Raw genomic sequence first — 22,560 nt, 5'->3', positions numbered from 1 at the left:
TTCCGACTGACAGACTCACAACTGATTCTGCTGATCAAGTCAGAACCACTCGTTCAGGACATACTGTCTACTTTCCAGATCGCCTACAGTGCTCGTGATCACTGATGCTACTCCATAGTACCCGATCACCTCTTACTACTCGTGATCCTGGGTACTGGAGATGACCGTCTGAAAAACAGCAGCACAGAGTCACTACACATGAAAGCGTGAGATTCGAAATTTCTATGTCTGACTTCCTTTTTTATTAACCCAGATAATTATTATGTGTCGTGACTCCGCAGATATTTATATACTGAATAGTAAAACTTGTGTAATGATTGTGCAGTTTTAGTGATTAATCTTTTTTTTAAATACAAATCAAAATGTTGCTACGAAGTACAAAAGCCTGGATAACCAAGCGGAGATCGAGATGTAGTTTGGAAAGAAAATTCACAGGAAAACTCTAAGGAAGGAAATGTATGTCCTCTGTAGTTCAATGTTTAGAACACTCGCCCTGACAGTGAGAGATTGGTGGTTCGATTCCCTAAATAGGAATGTGAATTTTCTTTCCGAACTACATCTCGATCTCCGCTTGGTTATCCAGGCTTTCGTATGAACAGCAGAGAGTGACATCATTTCTCTCTAAAGGTGTTGGTTAGTGAGGAAGTCAGATCCTCAAACTGAAAGTCCATATAGCAGATAAGAATGACAGAAAGACTAATATAATATAAGACCAACAGAAATGAGTTGATATATCATTAGTGGCAGTGAAATCTGTAGAGAAGATATCAAAGTTTAGAATGATATGCTGTAAATGTGATTTCCTCAGAACAGAATCGATGAAAACTCCTAAGTATTTAATGGTATTTACCTATTATGTTGAACACAGTTACAAAAAAGTATGGCCAGTCAAATTGATGATGGATTATGATTATATTAATGCTTTGTTGAACATCTATTTGTGGAGAAAAAATTATGAATTTGGTTTTAGTGATATTTAATTTGAGGCAATTAGCAGAAAACCTAATCATGATTTCAATTAAGTCACTGTTAACCCATTTTTAACCACTCTTCCAATTTGTGACCAAATTGCACAGTTTTTTTTATGTATGATAAATGGTTACTTAAATAACATTTGGGAAGTTTCCAAAATTGGACGTTAATTTACCATTATATTGTGGGGAACCAACTTAAGGTAACCCAAAATAAATGAATTACAACTAGACGTGTTTCGGAACTGTATGAAGTTTTTTCTTCAGTAGCAAAGAAAAAAATTAAAAGAAAGCATAAGAGGCAAATACTCCATATAGCAGGAGTTGCTGTTCTCGACAAAGAATTGAAATGAAATGATCAGCAGCATGATTTTCATTCCAACTCTTTGTTGTGAACAGCGAGTAACTCCTGCTATATGAAGTGTTTGTCTTTTATTCTTTCTTTCAATTTTTTTCTATGGTAAAGAAAAATACCTTCATGCAGTTCTTATACGTGTCTAGATGTAATTCTCTTGTTATTTTGGGTTAAATTAAGTTGGTTTCCCATGGTATATTGTCTCACCCAAAATGTGGTTTTTCTCTAATTTAGCATGGTTTTCTTTGCAATTGGTGCAATTTTTTTAGTTAGTTAACTTTTATGTAACATAAATTAACTTAATATAATTAGTAATAGTGATTTCAGGAAACCTCACATATTGTGTGACAAAAAAAATTAGGAAAAATCAATTTTTTAAAAAATTTATTTCTGTTCATGGTCATGGGAAAAAAAAATTCCAGATCGGACATCGGGATAAAATTTCTGAAAATTTTATTTTTGAGAAGTCATAAAAATCAAATTTCTTTGCAGACAAATAAAAAAAAAATTTCTGCACTTCATTAGACTTTTTAATTTTCAAAAATATTTGTTTCATACAATAAGTTGCCTGAAGATTATTACAATTTTTTTTAAGGGTTGCGTCATTCAAAAATAAAGTAATAATGACAGTCGGTGAATAGTAAGTAGTCTTTTGCCTTATAAATTTAAACTTTGTCACATCTGCAAATGCTATCATTTTACCTGCTGAGTGGAGCTCACAAAGATTGTTGATGAATACAAGAAAAAGTAAAGGGCCATGAATTGATCCTTATGAGACACCTTAATTAATTTTCAATAAATTACCAACTTTATTAAAAGCTTTTAAATGTCCAGTGTACCTTGATTTATGTCTCTTATTGTGCTCAATTCTAGATATAAGAGAATACGATGAGAAAATTCTTGTTAATGCCCCAAATTGAACAAAAATATATATTCAATAAACAGGCGTAAAATTTTCCAGAAAAAATCTTAATAAACTCTTCAGATAGAGAATATCTCTGATGCTTTGAACTAGTCAAAGCCAACAATGTTGTCAGATAATACTATATGTCAAAGGTTCTCAAATTTTTTCCACTTGTGGAGTGCCTTACCCTAATCAATGCGTATCCGTGGCTACCCAGAGCAGTTTAACAAAGAATCTCCTTGAAAAACCTTTGACAAAGGTTGGGGACGCACAGTTTGAGAAACCCTTGCTGTATACTATATTTATACTTTAAGCAAAAATACTTTTTATATAGACAAAACACATTTTATTCTTTGTACCATGTAAAATTGATTCTTTGTTTAAAATTGTATTCACCATTTATAGTCCTGTAGTAATGTTAATGCATTTTCTTTAGTTTACAAGTACACCGTCACCATATTCAGTCATTTCATGATTTTGATTATTCTGAACAGATACGAGGCACTAGGTTTGATGGACCACAAGACTTGAAACCAGAGAATACTGACCTGGCTGATTCTATGGTGCATATTGATGAGAATGGATGCTTAGTTTGGCCTGTTATGTTCTTGTATCCAGAGCACAGTGTCACTGATTACATTAAGTACTTCCATGAAGACTCATGGTGAGAATTTGATCCTGTTTTAAAACATTCTTTAACAGATATTCTTTTTATTTACTTTGAAATTTTCTGATACTGACAACAATTCAAAAACTGTGCGAAAAAGGATCATTATCAAGACATTTTATCATGTAGAGATTGCGCTGACACACTATATCATGTCAAATACCTGGAATTTTGGGAAAAGATACATAAAAATTTTATTTTAGAGTCCCGTCCCGTGTGTGTGAGTGAGTGGAGTGGAGTGAGACATTTTTTCCGAGTTCTGAGGGAAAAAAAGTATGGGGGGAGGGGAACCTTCATATAAACTTTTTCTCTTTCCTCCTTCTCACCGTTTATCATGATTGTGCTATGGCATGACCTTGAAGCTACATTTCAACAAGTACTGTACTTGTATTGTTATAAAATATATAACCCTGCACACTATCATGAATAGGTTGATGAAATACAGTAGGACCTTTCAAATATAGATGGTTCCACAATCTGGATAATTCAGCAGAATTCCCCCCAACCCCCCCCATCCAAGGACTTTGATGGCTTTTCTTCATCCTAATTCTGTTTTGACTTTTTCTGCCATATTGAGCATTTTCTGCCTTGTTGTACCACTTTTCTTTTTGCTCCGATGTATTGTTGATGTCCACTTTCATGCTTATGGAAACATGAAAACAAATGATAGTAACGATGTGTCTCAATGTGAGTGGTCAGAAAAATCAGCTTTGATCAAAAGAACTTTTTTCTTCATTTCATTATTCCATGCTGTACAATCAACCTGAGTGTTTTAGAACTTGTTCAGTGCTGTTTTATTTTCTATGTTTATCTAAGTGAACTTCCAAACATCTCAAAAACCTCGAGTGATGCGACAAGTACGAGCTGCAAATGGGAACCGAACGCTCTAAGTATAGCGGATCTTGCATATAACATTTTTCATGAAAAAACATTGTAGGTGGGAAAATGCTTCAAACAGGAAATTTCAATGAGTATTAGTAAGAGTTGAATACCCATGAAAATAAGTCCTACTGAGTGTAAAAACGTTCTAAGTGAGAGTGTTGTAAGTAGAGCCAGGAAATTCAGGCAAAATGGCACCAATGTCTATTTTTAAACACTTTCTGTGTGCATAAATACCTTTTTTGAATTTTCTGGCCATAAATGCTATTTTAACATTGTTTTTAGTTGGTTCGTGAATTTTAGAGGCTATATTCTGTGAAACTTGGATATTTTGAGCATGGAAAATTTCAAATGACTTGATCTTTAAAATCTCTACATTTCCAGCACAAAATATCCACACTTTTGTCACCCTACTGCTGTACGGTTATGAGTGCAAAAAATCTGGGTTTGGGATCCGCTAATGTGCAGTGATGGTAGGCTAAATATGGGCCATGTAACCACATGAAGCACCGCTGTAGGAAGAGTGTGAAATTTGAGATGTAAGGGTGAAAAAAAAATTATTGATTAAATTATTGATTAAAATGGGTTGTTTACCCATTTGAACCCAAACCTGAGATGAAAGGGCAAATAAATAATAAATCAGTCGATCACGGCAGATTTGTTCCGATCATTGCTGATCAAGATTATAGTTTTAATGTTCATACCAAAAAGTATATACAAATTAGGGTAAAATTATCTAGTCCCGTGATGGAATGCACCCGTATTCGGGTTGGTCCGAAAATATAATTGTTCTTGCGTGTATATATATATCGTCCAGATGCATGCATGCCGCTAATTACCGCAATCTCCGTCACAACTGCTACTCACTTCTTGTACTCTTAGAGAGTTCACGCTAATAATAATGTTTTAATGAAAATTGGTGATGCCTTGGGCATTTAGCATCTTTGCCAGCTGGGCCGCGCATTTCAAATATCATATCTAACCATCTCATTTAAGCTTGTTGCAGAAATGATCTAAAGCCTTCAAGGTTACAGCATCATCAGTGTTAGGTGAATTTTCTTGATATGCAAATGTCTGCCTGTGCTTTGGGAGTGTTCACCTCTACGTGATGTAAGGAAATGTGGCATCTAGTTGTAATTGTGTTAAGGTGTGGGTGGCTGCAGACACCCATACTTTTGATGTGTTTTGTTCTTTATCCCTGTTTTCAGTTAATTGATAATCATTGTTTTTATCACTGATCAAACTTTTTGATAAGGGGAGTTTAATGAAAGATATTTGTAGGACCTTACAAATAGGACAGAGGTTTAAAACTTTGTATCATCCGCAATCAAATCTCACAGATGAATAAAACTGTGAAACAGATGATATGTTATGTAAAGAAGAATCATAGAGACGGGGATAAAAACTTACTATTTTTTAGTCTAGCTATTCGTGCTGCTATTTCTGTTACAACTGGTAAAACTCCAGCAAAACTGTTCTTGGGGCAAGAATTGGCTTTGCTGTTTCAATGGGCAATGAGCACTCACATTTGGGAGAAGGCTCAAGTACCAGCTGAAATGTGTGAACAAGTAAATAAACAACAGTGACGTCAACAACATTATTATGATAGGACAATCAAACAACAAATTCATGTAGGACAGTATTATGTATGTGGTTATATTATTGTCAGACAGATGGCGCACATGTCATTGTATCGTATTACGGCTATTGGACATTTAGGCAGTTCGCGCCGCGTTGTTGTTACGATAGCATCTTTGTAATCGTGTGTCCGTTATCATCATGTATTTGCATGTCTGTAACCGAATTATTGCAATTAACTGTACCATTAAACAAAATAGAAAACGCTGGCGACCTAGGATTAAAAAAAAAAAAAAACCGGAACCGTATCTGTTTATGAGATGAATATGCGACCTCAACCAGTTGGCACCGCACCATTCCAGTTTCATTTTGAACAGTTCGATGAATCTGTTGAAGATTGGAATAGCTATGAGGAGCTACTGGAATCATATTTCGCCGTTCACGATGTACCCGAAGAGAAGAAAGCATCGGCTTTGCTGAGCGCCATCGGGCCACGCACCTACAGGATCCTAAAGAACCTGGCCACTCCGGATCTCCCGTCTACGAAGTCCTACCACGAGATCGTCACCCTGTTACGAGGACATCTGAATCCGGCTCCGAACGAGATGACGGAACGCTACAAGTTTTACAAGAGGAATCAACTTCAAGGTGAGTCAATAGCGGATTACACAATCGAATTACAGAAACTTTCGCGGAATTGTAACTTTGGACCGAATCTATCTGTGATGTTACGCGATAGATTCGTTATGGGTTTGAGTTCCGAAAATATCCAAAAGAAACTTCTGACTGTCGAGAATTTGACTTATGATACTGCGAAATCTACAGCTCTCAGTTTAGAAACTGCGTCGAAGGATGTCTAAGAAATGCATAATCAACTGTTGCAGCTCGGCGTGAAGAAAATCAGAGAAGTGTCTCGAATGGCACCTATGGGAAAACGATACCAGAGCAACGCAAACTCAGAATCGAAACAAAGTGAAACCAGTGGTACAAAATCATGCTTGTTATCATTGTTCGAGCACTTTTCACATGGCTCATCAGTGTAAATTCAAGGACAGCATATGCAGATTTTGTAAAAAGAAAGGACACCTACAGAAAGTGTGTAGATCGAAAACTAATGTGAATCAGCTGAACCCGGAATCTGACGTGTTTCCTGTCAATAATCTACAGGCTAATAGAAACAAGAAGTTGATGCTTGATGTATACCTTGAGGGTGTAACGTTACCAATTGGGCTCCCGTGGAAATCGTCCTTATTCTAGTCATTGTTTATATATTTTGTCTCCGGGATCGACCGGTAGGATCGTGTGTCCGCCGATCGGTCTCCAATTTGTTAAGTTTGGTTGCCAGATTCAATATTATAATGTTTACAATATTTCCTTTTCTCATGAAGTTATGTAAATCAGATATAAGCTAATACCGCACCTTCAATGTTGTGATTGGTTCTTCAGTAAGGCATTGTGGGAATGCTGCTATATAAAAGCCAGCTAGAGATGTGCTGACTTACGACTCTCTACCTACTTCCTCACCTACGACTTACGACCGACTTAATCAGTAAGGCGTCACGCCCTGTCATGGTGTGAGCTAGATCGTCTCATAAATAACGATGAAGTTACAATAGTAGAAGTGTGCCTTGGCACTTATCCCGTCTCATCGCACGTAAGGTTTCAATGTCGTCGTGATCCAGTGATCGGTTAGTGGCCAGACCGGCCACCGTGGACCTTCATCTCCAGTTCCATGTGCAGTGGCTGAGCTTTCATCTCAACGTGTGTGTTTACACCAAAATCGTCTGAAGCTGGTGGCGACGAGTCTTTGGCTGTGTGGCAGACACCTGGGAGTATCTACCGGACGATGTGATAAGACGTGAAAACCTGGATAACAGCGGTGAGATCGATTCATATTTTTGTTCCATTGTGACAATGAGAGAAAAGCCTGTGATAAAACGTTAATTAATAGTTTAACATATAAAGGGCCTGTGATAATTGTGATTACGCTGATTAATGGTTTAACAATATAATTGAATAAATGTTATAGTTCTATCTAAACTTTGTCTATTCCATTGTTGTCATCCACTCAATGTTTACTGGGGGAAAAAAATATTAAAGAACCATGAGGTAACGATCAAGAACGTTACAAGGGAAAGAAACTTCCGATGGAGTTGGATACCGGTGCCGCAGTATCATGCATGAATGTACAGGAATTCAAGAAAATATGTCCAAGTGTAAAAATTCTGAAAACAAGCCTGGTTCTAAAGAACTTTGATCAATCGTTGGTGCATCCAATGGGTCAAGCTACCGTGCAAGTATGTTATGAAAAGCAAACTACTACTCAGAACCTGTACTTGGTGAATCAACCAGTAAATGCAATTTTCGGAAGGGAATGGCTACAAACCCTGAAAATCAACTGGCCTGAGATGAAACATGGTTCGTACTCTTCCAACGAAAAAAAATTCAAGGACTATTCAAGCACTTTTCAAGGTAAAACTTAAAAATTCAAGGACCTTTTTTACAAAAGCATATTTTTAACATGAATAGGCGCATATTTAATTTTGATTAAAACTTTCAGAGATTACATTTCTACCTACTTTATTTCACATCATCTGTAATGAATAAAGGAGGCCACATACACATATATATCATACAAAACATATGACACATTGAATAACACAGTTCGTGCCTGTCAATTTCCTCATTGAAACGTAGTTTAGTCTCTAAATATTGCAATTAATTTCTTTTTAAAGACTAAAAAAAAGAACTCTTCTAAAGATAAAAAAAAGATTAAATTATTTCTTTCATTAATTCTGAATTTATTTCTTTCATTAATTCTGGAATTTCTTTCTTTCATTAATTCTGGAATTTTTTCATCAATTCTGGAATTTTTTCATCAATTCTGGAATTATTTCTTTCAACAATTCTGGAATAATTTTTCATAACTTTTGGAATAATTGCTTTCATCAATTCTGGATTTGTTTCTTTCGCTAATGCTGAATTATTTTATTGATTCTAAAATTATTTCATTAATTCTGGAATTATATTTCATTAATTTTGGAATTATATTTCATTAATTTTGGAATTATATTTCATTAATTTTGGAATTATATTTCATTAATTCTGTAATTCTTTCATTAATTTTAATTCTTTCTTTCATTAATTCTGTAATTCTTTCATTAATTCTGTAATTCTTGCATTAATTCTGCAATTTTTTCTTTCATTAATTCTGCAATTTTTTCTTTCATTAATTCTTGCATTAATTCTGTAATTCTTGCATTAATTCTGCAATTTTTTCTTTCATTAATTCTGGAACTATCTCTTTCATTAATTTTGGAATCATATCGATACTGAAATTATTTCTTTCATTTATTGTTTTAAACTCCTTTAAACAACTATGGATGCCATTAGAAAATAACGGATATGCGCCGACATTCAACGTGTCACGTGATCTTCCAAGTAATTATGTAGACCACTGACGTCATACCAGCACCGGTACTAGAACGCGCGGGAGGGGGGGCGGGCAACTGCCCCGGGTGGCAATTTTTAGGTGAACACCGTTATAAAATTATCGAATTCCGAATTGGTGGGGGCGGCAAGACAATACAAAAATCCTAGTTATGGCCCTGCGTCATACTCCCTCCAGTAATATAAGCTCAATGGATTTCAGCGCCGATTCACCCATTGAAGTACAGCTTGCATTTGGCGACATTTTTGTCTGGCACACTCAGCAACCAATCTTGATAGAAGGGATTTTTCAGCCACACAAGTAATTAAAAGTACACACACTTGTTACTCATTTTTTGTTTTCTTTCTTTAAAGAACCTTATACAACCTTAGACAGCATGGGCGGAGATACGGGGGGGGGGGGGATGTGAAGTTGACTGATCTAATGTATATATGCATATATGAATTGACATCATCGTGCCCCCCCCCCCCCAGACTTCCAAGTCAATCTCCGCCTATAGTTGACAGTAATCAGAGGAAGCTTCGCTCACTTACGGACCGAAAGGCTGAAATTATTTCGGCAAAAATTATGACACTTTTTTATTAAGATATTGATTTCTCAAGTCCTCCAGAAAAAATACCTTGTACAAAAGTTTGACTTCCAACGACTCCAAATACGTCTACATATCGAGCGGTTCCATCACAGGATACATGCTACCATAAAGCCGGGTTTTCCTAGAAGTGGGTTGTTGCAATACCTTCTAGAACAGAAGGACTTCTACTCTAGAAATAGGTATTGGTTGGTTGTTGGGGGGGTCAGAGTGTGCCGACTGAGCTGAAGAAAAAAAACAACGATCGGAAGTTCATTTTGAACTCTAGCTTTTATTCCATAAAAGTTGCAAGGAAAAAAAACAAGATCGTAAACGATCATAAAAGAAATAAATAAATAAAACGGCCGACAAATAACAACCGGCAATCTCAGGGAGAAAAAAAACAATCCCGACATAGACGCGGAAAAAAACCAGCCTACAGTACAAAGCCGAGCTCCCGTGAGGGTGAGAGCATGCCGTCAGCGATTTACATATTGCGTCGGGCCGAGCGGTTCCACGTGCACAGAGAATAAAAAGGGAAAAAACATTCCAACATAGGTTTTTGGCGCCGCATGAACCGAACTGTATCATTTCGCGTCGACAGAAACGTTTTACATAATCACACTACGCGTTTGTGTATTCCTACCGTGGCGCATCAACTCACGGCCCTGCTATCAGCTACTCTGTCATCTGCATGCTCCGGTTTGAAGGGAAGCATCGAGCTCGATGAAGGGAAGTGAAAGAAAACAAAAATGAAGAGAAGATCGGTAAAACGAGTGGCGCACAACGCATTTGACTCCTCCAGAAACAGTCGGCCAATCACGCCCGACGTAAAACAATGCCGTATGAGGCTTGTTGCGCTCTCTAGGATCTAGGTTTTCTTATTATTGGTGAGTGGACGGCGTGTCACGCTGGGCGATTCACTTTGCACGCGGCACAAAAAACCTGCTCCTACGAAAACTCGGCTTTATAATAATGGGGAAAAACGTGCTTTAAATCCAATTATCCAGGGTTATTGGCTACTAAGGCTTTTTCCCTGTGCTTTGCACTTTTTTAAGGACGTCACTTACGAAGTAAAAAAAAAAAGTGGCGAAAACTATTTCGGAAAACACAAATTTTTCAAGGACTCTCACAGAATTCTTAAAAAAAAATTCTTTTTCAAGGACTCTTATTTATTTTCAAGGACTCTTATTTATTTTCAAGGACTCTTATTTATTTTCAAGGACTTTCAAGGCCTTGAAAATGAACTTTTTTTTTTCAAGGACTTTTCAAGGTTTTCAAGGACCGTACGAACCATGTGAAACATCTCACCCAAGAAGGTTCGAGATCTTCAAAGCTTGAGACCTTGCTTCAAAAATATTCTGAAATTTCACCCCGGGTCTTGGTCGGTTGGAGAAATTACAGTGTCACATCAAATTGAAAGCAGGAACCAAGCCAAAATTCATGAAAGCGAGACCAATCCCTTTATCACTGAAAGAACGTGTCGAGAAAGAGCTGGACAGATTAGTCTCTGAAGACGTACTTGAACCTGTGAACCATAGTGAGTGGGCGACCCCCCATCATTCCAGTGGTGAAACGTGATGGAAACATTCGCATATGTGGCGATTACAAAGCTACCCTGAATTCGGTTCTAAAGGTTGATCAACATTCGTTGCCAAAAATAGATGACATCTTTGCGGAGCTTGTTGGAGGAAAAGCATTTTCCAAGATTGATCTCGCTGAAGCTTACCTACAGATGACAGTGCAACCAAGAGATAGACACCTACTGACTATCAATACACACAGAGGGTTATTCCGATACAAGAGGATGAACTACGGGATAGCATCAACACCTGCTATTTGGCAGAGGAGTATTGAACAAGTTCTGGCTGGAATCCCCGCCGTTCATGTATATTTGGACCATATCAAAGTTACCGGAGGCTCTGATGCTGAACACTTTGAAAGATTGAATGCTGTGTTCGAGCGCCTTAAACAATATGGTTTGAAGGTGAACAAAAAGAAAAGTGAGTTTTTCAGGGAATCAATTTATTATTGCGGATATAAAATCGATAAGAATGGTCTATGGGAAAACCTCAGAAAAAGTGAATGCCGTATCAAATGCACCAGTACCTAAGAATGTGTCCGAACTGAGAAGTTTCCTGGGATTAGTTCAGTATTATGGGAAATTTTGTCCAAATTTGTCGACAATGATTGCACCTTTGAATAATTTGTTACGTAAGGATAGTGAGTATATATGGAATCAAAAATGTCAAAATGCATATGTGCTCTTGAAACGAGACACAGCTTCTGATCGAATTTTAGCTCATTATGACCCTAAATTGCCTCTCGTGTTACAGACAGATGCTTCATTGGTTGGCATTGGCGCCGTACTCAGTCATTACATGCCGGATGGTTCGGAAAGACCCATAAAGTTTGCATCACGTGCACTTTCAAGCACTGAAATGAAATATTCTCAGATTGACAGAGAAGCGTTGAGTATAGTGTGGGGTGTAAAAAAATTCTACCATTATTTATTTGGGAGACATTTCTTTCTAGTAACAGACCATCAGCCCTTAGTGTCAATATTCTCTCCACACAAAAGTTTACCTGTACTCTCGGCTACACGAATGTTGCATTACACTATGTTTTAACAAGCATTTAATTATACGATTCAGTATCGAAACACCAAGGATCGTGGGAACGCTGATGCCTTTTTGCGACTACCTGTAGAGTCTCAAGAGGACAGTTGTAATGAAGTTGACTGTTTTAATGTAATGCAGATTGAAACTGTGCCTCTGACTGCTCAAGAAATTTCCAGGACTACCCAACATGACAAATCTCTTTCTGAACTGTATCACTGCTTGCTAAAAGGGACTGAACTACCCGCACCTTGGAAGGGAAAATAGATTGAATTTTCGTTGCAACATGGATGTATTTTACGTGGAAATAGGGTCATCATTCCACAAAAATTTATGCAGAAAGTTCTTGAAGAACTACATTTAGGCCATCCTGGTATAATCAAAATGAAGGCTTTAGCATGAAGTCGTTGCTTTTGGCCTGGTATAGACAAAGATATCAAGGTTTTTGTATCCAATTGTGAATCTTGTCAGAAAACAAGAACAGAACCACCAAAAGTTTTGCGACATCCCTGGGAATGGCCAAATGGTCCTTGGCAACGAATACATATCGATTATGCAGGTCCATATTTTGGAAAAATGTTTCTTGTAGTTTGTGATGCATATTCCAAGTGGACTGAAATCATTACAACACAAAACATAACTGCTAGTACCACTATATCACAATTTCGAAAATTGTTTGCTCAGTTTGGTTTGCCTCAAACTTTGGTTTCCGATAATGGAACAAATTTCACGAGCATGGAGTTTCAGGAATTTTTCAAGTCAAATGGTATCAAACATGTAGTATTGGCTCCTTACCATCCTGCGATGGATGGTCAGGCTGAAAGAATGGTTTCTGTCATTCAAGTATTTGATAAAATCTACCTTTCTTACAGAATCGGATCTACGTAAGAGATTGCAACGATTCTTACTGATGTATAGAATAACACCGCACTCATTAACTGGCGAAAAGCTGAGTATGTTGTTTTTGAAAAGAGAGATTCGTACCAGATTGGACTTGATGCATCCTTATGTGAGAGGGAGTGTGCAGAGAAAACAAGAATCACACACTCATGCATTTCATCGTGAATTTTCAGCTGGAGAAAAAGTTGCTGTTAGGAACTATCATGGTGTTGAGAAATGGAAGTTTGGAACTGTACTGAACAGAGATGGTACCCTGTCATACAGCGTGCAAGTGGGACCTGAAATCTGGAGACGCCTTGTCGACCAAATCCGGAAATGCGGAGAAGCTGTGAAGGACGAGAGTGATAAACAAGAGAATATCCGAGATGTGCCTCCTCTTGCCACTTCGGGAGAACAGTCTCATAGTAATAATGATCAGTTTTGTTTTTAATGTTCTCACACTGATGTTGACAACCGACCTGGAGCGGAGGATCGACCACACACGACTGAGGACGAGACGGCTGGAGATGAGACTGGTGATGTTGTGTCATCGGGTGTCGAGCCAACGCTACCAGCCCACCCTGTGTTTCGTAGGCCCACTCGAAAAAAAAGAAAACCTCCGGACCGACTTGGATTATGAAGGCGACATTTGCAATGCTAAGATAGGGAGGAGATGTTATGTATGTGGTTATATTATTGTCAGACAGATGGCGCACATGCCATTGTATCGTATTACGGCTATTGGACGTTTAGGCAGTTCGCGCCGCGTTGTTGTTAATATAGCATCTTTGTAATCGTGTGTCCATTATCATGTATTTGCGTATGTCTGTAACCGAATTATTGTAATTAACTGTACCATTAAACAAAATAGAAAACAGACAGAAACTTCTATTACAAACCCATTATCAATCAAAGGGTGATGATAGAGTAATGGGAAAACTGATGCCACGCTGGGAAGGTCCTTACCTAGTTTTCCATCAAATAACTCCCATTGTGCATCTCATAGTGGATGATTCAGGAAATGTAATTGGAAAATATAATCTCTGCAACATCAAAAGGTACATTTAACGTGAAGATGAACAATTCCATACATCTTATAATGAAATTTCTAACTTTGACTTGCATAATTTATTTAATCAAATTTTCCAAGGTTCAACTTAGTTGCACAGAGTGGAACACCCAGAGGAGTTGATTTAGAATTTAGTGGGTACAGGATCTCCAGCTATTCATGAAACTTCAAGTGTCGGAGTATCAGATATAGTGTCAAAGGTGACTCCTATACATGATGCTTCAGTTCTACCTAGTTCTGAGTTGAATGTTTCATCTCGCTTCAGGGTTCCTTTCACTCTGGGGTGGCAAAGAGAGAGAGTGAACCGAAAACAAGGAAATCGCTGCTGTAGTGTCTTCCTAGAACTTACAAAAAATTATTTTCCTCTTTGTGACAGCACCACAAAAATCCAATGTCAAGGCCGTCTGGCCAGAGAGCTTTTGTTGTTTATATTCACCAGTCGCATCTTTGTACATGTCCCTGCTCTCGTCCGAATCCCGTATTATTTTACCTTCGTTTATATTTGTAAATAAATAATTGTTTTATTGCTTAATCTACTGCTTCGAATAATATAGTTATGTCTCAAAACCAGCTCACATAGCTATACTGCGATGTTAACTACTATTTTCCTAATGGAGAAAGATTTAAATTTCAAAGTAGAAAGATTTAAATTTCAAAGTAGAAAGAGGGTAATGAAGTACATTGAACACCATCACCCAAGTCTGTCATTGGAGAATTTTTGTTCCAATGGACGCATCTGCTTACCTGATGATGTGGGTCGAATGGCTGATGGTATTGATAAAAAGAAATGTTAAAATGAAAATTGATATAATAACATTAATAACATTAATATTTAATTTGTATCATGTTTGTTGAAATTTTGCACAAAAATATATATCGTAGTGCAGAAGTGTGTGCAGATTGCCTTTTTCTTTTGCTGACCTTTTTTAAAGTTGAGAATTGGTGGGATAATTTGTTATGATTGCATGTATGTAAGTCTAACATTTTTGAATAATTTGTTTTGTAATTTAATGAGAATTCTGCAAATTTCTTTTCATGGGGGAGGAAAATGTAAGGAAATGTGGTATCTAGTTGTAATTGTGTTAAGGTGTGGGTGGCTTCAGACACTCATACTTTTGCAGTGTTTTTATTCCTGTTTTCAGTTAACAACTCCATTATCAATGGAGTTGATCCTAACAGGATCATTACTATTCCTGTGTGATGTCATGAGTTGGCCCTAATGACCTTGACCATGGTGCTAGAGGTAGTTTCCTCCATTTTCCTATGAAATCACCTAAAACCAAAGCCTGGGATTGGTTGGCTATTTCGGCTGCCAGACCAGTTGCGCCATGACTGCCATGGTTTTTTTCTCTATATAAGAAAGGTGTGCCATTGTATCGATGATTATCTCTGTTTACATGCTGTTGCTGGTTACAGCAACGTTATGAGCTGAGCCATTTTTTAAGGCGAGTGAAGCTTCTTTCTGAACTTTAAAGTTTTTTTTATAAGGTGACAGACGAAGCAGAGACGTGGCCCGGTATCGGTATGTCACAGTGAACAAACTGAACATCGCTCGCGTGCAATCATGCTGTGGTCCTCTGATGGTTGATGAATCTGCCTCCAGATGTCTTAGTTGAGAGTGATTAATTGTCAATTGCATTGACGTTGAGTTGAATTCATTGGACAATCCAGACTGACTGGCGTCGTGAACTGGCTATGATAATAGTGAGATCCATCTAATGTCTGATCACATGTTATCCACAATCTAGAATTAATTTTAAGCTGTTCTGGAAAATTAACTGTTGTTAAATCTAATTGTTAAAGATTAAATAGAAATTCTAATGTAAATAAAAATCATTGGTGAAAGAAAATGTTTTCTACTTTCATTGTGTTGTCTGCCAACTAAGGAGGTACAAAATAAGAATCCGGGATGTACTAATACTGTACACTTCCACATTCAGATGTGAAATATGTGGCAGTTGAATGGTGGTGAACTGCAATTGTGAACCATCAGGGAAGTAGAACAAACATTACTACATGAGCAGTGATATTGAAGGCAGAACTTAAGTGTTCTAACAGAGGAAGATCCTTTTTTTATATATAGGTGGCTCAATAGTTACTCTCTTGGATGCAACTAGGGTGACAATTTGGGAATTCTCATTGATGAGCGGCTTAGGTTTTCTGAACATTGTTCAGCAGTGGTAAAAAAATTGAATGGAATACTTGGTTTCATTTTCAAAAGGTCTCTTCATGTTCTCCGGAAGTCATTCTTCCACTTTTCCGTGGCTTGGTTCGTCCTGGTTTGGACTATGCTGTAAGTTTTTGGAGACCATACCTACAGAGGGAAATAGACTTGGTTGAAGGGGGTGCAAAGAAGAGCTACGCGTGTCCTTATCGGCACACAGGGATTGAGTTATGAAGAAAGACTTCATCTTTTGAATATGTTTACATTGGATGAAGGCAGGTATCGGGGAGATATGATTGAAGTATTCAAAATTTTCAACAGGATAGATAGGATGGACCATGATTTATTAATTCACCGTCAATTGATTGCTTTTACAAGGGGACACCAGTATCGATTGGTAAGGGACAATTCTAGGTTATGGTGTCGCAGGGAATTTTTCTCTAATAGGGTTGTTAATAAATGGAATAGCTTACCCCCGGGGGTAGTAAATTCTAACACAATTGACACGTTTAAAAAGAAATACGATAAACATGTTGGAGTAAATTGAGAAGCTATTCATACTTAGATTAATACAACCATAAGTATTCTTTAGGGGCATTGTACAATATTTTGTCATGTATGTATGTATTATTTATATTTTTTTTATTGCATTTTTAATTTGGTTGCTTTATTTTAGTAATATATGACATCCATACTTGTTATGGGCATCTTTTTCTCAGACAACTCATTGGGTATTTTGCCTGTTGTGGCCTTGTATTTGTATATCAATAATGTCATCACAGGGAATCAATTTTGTCAGCATCCAAGGAAAATGATTGTGGGAGAAAAGTATATAAGCGAATATCATTATTATGTTATATCTTCGACTAGGAGTGCAGAAAATAATCTCATAACTGAGAGAAACATATGTGAGAAATCACTATGCATATTTTATACAATACAATACAAATACAATGCCACAACCGGCAAATTGCCCAATGAGGTGGCTGACTTAAGAACATCATGGATCCTTGAGCCATTTTTTGGAGGCCCTACCTACTACTGCTACACCACACATGCATCCCGCCCACCCCCCGTGGAACCCCCAACAAATCGGTACATGCGGGAATGTGCGTGTACGTGTAAGAAAGAAGTGCTACCAAAGGGGCAGAATGAAATGTAGAATAATGTTGATTCATGTGGATAATTGATAACCATGTGATATTCATGTGGTTGAGTGCCTGCCGCAATGCATGTGATTGCTATGTTCTGATCTCAAACTCTTTGTCTTGTGAAACTCTGCAACAGCCCAATATCATTATGAAACAGGAAGGGAGTTCAATAGAAAGCTCTTACTCAGTACAATACGAGTTTGATTTTATTTAATTTATTAATTTTTTTATTATTATTTTTATTTTATTTTTTTTCTGCTGCTGCTTACTGATGATGCACCCTGCCATTATGATTGTCTCATGAACATTGATTCTTTTTTTTTCTTCTGTAAGCTTTGTAGATCATTTTGAAGAAATGTTTACAGAAGAAAACAGACCTTCATGGGATCAGGAAGGAAAATATCAGCCTGTCATGCTGAAGGTGATTATATATATATATATATATTTATTTATTTATTTTATTTATTTTTTTTTTTTTTGCAAAAACAAATACAAAATACTTTTAACCACTTCACTTACAAGTATTTGGATTATCTCTATTTAACGAATTTGTGATAAATATGGTAACCTTGTCCTAACCTAACCACACATTAAAAAATGAAGAAAGGGAATAAATGAGAAAGTTGGAGAACTGAAATTAGCCTGTAATTGTTCATATCATTAGGGTATCCTTTTTTGTATGAATTGAGTAAACAAGGGAATATTTCATTTCGTCATAGAACTGACTTTTATTGATTGACGAGTCAGGTGATAAAATGAAATTTTTTTTAGCAATTTCGGAGTTGTGACCTATTGTAGCCAATAACTTTAAAATAATTTAATCCATTTATTAACTTTTTCAAAGTAGATATATCAATATCCATAATTGTTATTGAGTTTACTATATTATACAGTAAAACCCCCTCAGATGGGGTCACCCCTGTTTTATGGCCAAATAAAAATATCCTGTCCCAAAGTATAGTCAAATAATGCATTTCAAATTCCTGCTTAACTGTCACCCTCAGATAGTCACGGACACCATTTTCACCATTTGTTCCATTAGACTGAAACCCCTGTACGGACACCAATAGTTGCAATGTTGGTTCAAATTAGGCTCACTAGCTGGCTCACCCTTCTAATATTTGATCCACTTTTTAGCTTGATGTTTGATAATGTTTAACAATGCTGATGTCAGTTCACTGATTATGCTCATATATTTTACATGGTTTAATATGGCTACTCTAGTAATCATTATTCTTTGTTACTAAGAGAAGAGACGCTGAAGAGAGAAAATTGAATACAGTGAAAAATGTAAAATGGGAGTTTATGCTCGTGAAAATGAATTTAATAATTCAATGCCGAGAGTATAACGTATCTCAGTATATTTTTTTTTTACCCAGCATTGATTCATTAAACACATGACAACAATGAATAACGACAATTAGATTTTTCCACTTATAACATTTATTCAAGGAAATTTCTTAGTTTTACATAACACAACTTTTCTAACTTAATTTATCACAGAAGGTTAAATTTTTGTTAAAGTCACTAATAATAAAAGTTCAACAAAATATGGTTAGCTCTAACCAGTGCAATCCGCCGAGACACCCTTCACATTCCCTCTATCATGGAAACCACAACTTCAGGTTATGAATGTTCAGTTTAAACATCTACCGGCAATGCCTTTTCATTGTGTATCCAAGGAGAATGAGCCCAGGAATGGCAACAGAAAGACTAGACCCTGTTCATCAGTGCACCCTGGTATACTTTTAACCAGTCAAGTGGTTACGATGGTGTTTGACGGCAAACGCTGTCGTAACCATACGTAATGTTGGTGCCTACGACGGCATTTGCTGATGCACAGACTTTTTTCTGCCTTTTTCACCAGTCAAGTGGTTAAGGCGGGATTTTCCGTCGTTGATATACATAATGGTGTTGCCTACGGCGGCATTTGCAGACACGAAGACTTTTCGGTCTTTTTCACAGTTATGACGAAATAATTTGTCATACATGTGCTGACATCTCTGTACAGCCATCCTTCTACTTTATTATCTCATCACTAGATGGAGTTGACAATTATATTTCAAGGTCTGAGATTATTATTACTATTATCTTTGTCATGTTTTGCAAAGCTGCATCCCCATTGCATTTTTTTTTTCAGATTCCCTTACGAAGATGCATCTGTTTTATTACTCATATATCTTTTAGCAAAGGTTCAACTACTATGGTTCCACATAAATCCATCAATAGCATTTCTTTTAGTCACAGGACATTATGACCGCCCCTCCTTACTTTTGGGGTGTCATATTATGTCTCTCCACATTCGAGCTATAAAACAAATATTTTAATATTTCAAACTCCCATGAAAAAAAGAGAAACAGCACGTGCATCTCCAAAAAAAAGTGGGCACTGCCGGTAACGCTAGAAGAAATTAATTGGACAGTTGATTGGTTAATGTTTCCCAACACTGAATCATTAAGTAGATGACAACAATGAAAGACAACTTTCCCTTTTTCAATCATTTATTCAATTATTTATGTTAAGACTTTCTTCACATAACAATTTTTCTTTAGTTCGGTTATCACACTATTAATTCTATGTTAGAGTTTCTTTAACAAAAAAGGTTCAATAAAATGGATGGTTCTCACCCAGTGCAGTCTGTCAAATCACCTTTTAGAGTTCCTACATCACAGAAACCACAACTTCCAGTCACAAATGTCCAAGTTGAGCATCTCCCAATGATGCTTCTCAGGCTTGTGTCCAGTATGAAGATTCACAGGTACAATGTCGACTGAACCATGTTATCAGCGGCAAGCTCTCACCATAGAACAGGTGGATGTGTAGTGATTAAAAAGAGGATAGAATCTATTCAATTTATTTAATTAACAAAACCACAAAAATCACTACAAATGCGTGGAACGGACATACACACGCACAACAGCATGTGACACTTCAACCAAATGCTGAGTGTCATCTCCAGACGGCTTTCACTTTTCTACCAACCACAAGGAAAAATATATATCATATCTGGACGGCTTTGACCGATTCCCCACAGGTAGTCCCCCCCAGCAATAGCAAGAGAACTACCTGCAGGGCAACCTGAATCTGACCCATCTACCCGAGCAGGTAGTCATGAAAGGTTGGTCCTTGTCACTGGAGGTCTGTTGATCTTTTGAAGTTATTGTTGCTTGCTGATGCTGTGGAGTTGTGGTTGCTTGCTGATCAGTAGAAGTTGCCTGCTGTTACTTTGAAGTTGTTGTTGCTTGTTGATCGTTGGAAGGCTTGTGGGCATTCAAGGACGGGTCATCACCGCAGATGTGAGCCGGTTTGACTCTGTCTATGCTTACAGATACTGGTCGACCTTTTATTAGTGTTTGGAAGACCTTTTCCGATCTTGACATCACCTGGTAAGGTCTCTCGTACGGAGGTTCTAGGCCTTTCTTCACTCTGTCCGCGCAGAGGAAAATATGTGAGCAGGACAGCAGGTCCTTGCTGACAAAAATGGCACATTTTCCGTGGCGAACAGTCTTTTTAGAGCTGAAATTTTCCATGGTGGTCTTTAACTGATCAACAAAGCTTGGTGGATCTGGGTGATGATGACTAGGTATGAAAAACTCTCTTGGAAGTTGTATAGGTGCACCATACACCATTTCCGCAGTTGTAGCTTGCAAGTCCTCCTTCCAGGTGGCTCGAAAACCCAATAGAATCGTAGGAAGTACTGTTACCCAGCGGTTAGTTGCATGAGCCTTGATAGCAGACTTAAGGTCTTGATGGAAGCATTCTGATTGACCATTTGCTTCTGGATGGTATGATGCGATCCTCTGGCGATTGGTTCCCAAGAACTTGGTTAGAGCCTTGAACAAAAAGGACTCAAACTGGACACCTTGATCTGAGGTAATTCTGTTAGGTGAACTGAACCAAGCAACCCATCCAGCATAGAAAACCTTGACCATAGTGTCAGCAGAGCTATCTGGCATAGGGAAGGCTTCAGGCCATTTAGAGAAGCGATCTACACAGGTGAGGCAATATGTGTAGCCTTCTGATAGAGGCAAAGGGCCTACAATATCAATGTGGACGTGTTCAAATCTGGCATCAGAAGGTGAAAATTCCCCATGGGGGCTCTTTATATGCCGACTCACTTTAGACTTTTGACAGTTAATGCATATACGTGCCCAAGTGATCACATCAGCCTTCAGTGGGGCCACACAAAATGCTCTTGAACTAGTTTCACAGAGCCCTTTACTCCAGTATGTGACAGTCCTACACATCGAGGATGGAACCAGTGGTCGAATGTGTCCTGTAGAGACGTCACAGTACAGCTGAGGCTTTGATTCATCAACAAGAAGAGAGTGGACTTTTAAGGAAGTAGATGAAGGATTGGGGAGTAGTTGTTGAATATCCTCATCTTTGAGTTGCTCCTCTGCCATTCTTCTGAAGTCGGTGGGAGATGGTGTCTCTATGAAAGATATGGATATCCGAGATATTGCATCTGCCACAACATTTTCTGCACTCTTGATGTGTCGGATGGCAGTGGTAAACTGACCAATGAAATTGAGGTGTTGAAGCTGACGAGGTGAGCACTTGTCAGTAGTCTGGCTGAAGGCATATGTGAGAGGCTCTGATCCGTGTACAGAACGAATGAATAGCCTTCAACCATGTGCCTGAAATATTTGATAGCAGAGTATGCTGCCAACAGCTCTTGATCATAGGCACTGTAATTATTTTGTGCAGGAGATACCTTCTTGAAGTAGAACCCAAGTGGCTTCCAAGATCCTGACACACGTTGTTGCAAAGTTGCGCCCATAGCGACATCAGAAGCATCTACCACAATAGCCAAAGATGCTCCTACCACTGGAAACGCCAAAGCTGTTGCATCTGCCAGATCCCGCTTAGACTTCAGGAATGCTTCTTTGGACCAAACAATCTTCTTCTTATCGTTTCTCTTGGCACCCTCTAGAAATTTATGCAGGAGCGCCTGTGTCTGCTGCTTTTGGAACGACACGACGATAAAAATTGAGGAGGGCCAAAAATCGTCAGAGCTCTTTGACTGCGTCTGGCTTTGGGTATTCAGCAATGACCGACACTTTCTCTGGAAGAGGTACAATGTCGGTTGCAGAGATCATATGACCCAAAAATCAGACTGATGGTTGCCCCCTGAACACATTTAGCAGCTTTGAGGCCAACGCAAAATTCAGAGAAACGTTTGAATACACTGCTGGTAGTTGAAGCAAGTCTTTCCCCATCATGCACCATTGCATCAGCAAATTACGGTGTGGGATCGGTAATTCTGTAAAATTAGTATATTCTTGTGACAGACAACTACTTAT

General features: G+C 37.8%; 1 protein-coding gene across 6 annotated transcripts in view; it reads left to right on the top strand.

Moving 5' to 3' along the window:
* Positions 1 to 22,560, top strand: part of LOC149067409 (hsp70/Hsp90 co-chaperone CNS1 homolog) — a 161,402-nt gene that overhangs the window by 97,720 nt on the left and 41,122 nt on the right. For all 6 annotated transcript variants that reach the window (XR_016195355.1, XM_089252767.1, XM_089252766.1 and 3 more), the window contains exons 9-10: positions 2,725 to 2,894; positions 17,588 to 17,675. Coding sequence is in view for 5 of the 6 variants with exons in the window: in XM_089252767.1 (XP_089108893.1) it covers positions 2,725 to 2,894; positions 17,588 to 17,675 (258 nt within the window). In the remaining variant the exon portion in view is untranslated. The remainder of the gene's footprint in view (positions 1 to 2,724; positions 2,895 to 17,587; positions 17,676 to 22,560) is intronic.

Source organism: Pholcus phalangioides, unplaced genomic scaffold (assembly GCF_987345545.1).
Source record: "Pholcus phalangioides strain wild (caught in Gottingen) unplaced genomic scaffold, Ppha-v1.0 ptg000030l_1, whole genome shotgun sequence".
Classification (NCBI taxonomy): Eukaryota; Metazoa; Arthropoda; class Arachnida; order Araneae; family Pholcidae; genus Pholcus; species Pholcus phalangioides.
The sequence above is the reverse complement of the archived record's forward strand: the minus strand, read 5'-3'. Positions and strand labels throughout refer to the sequence as shown.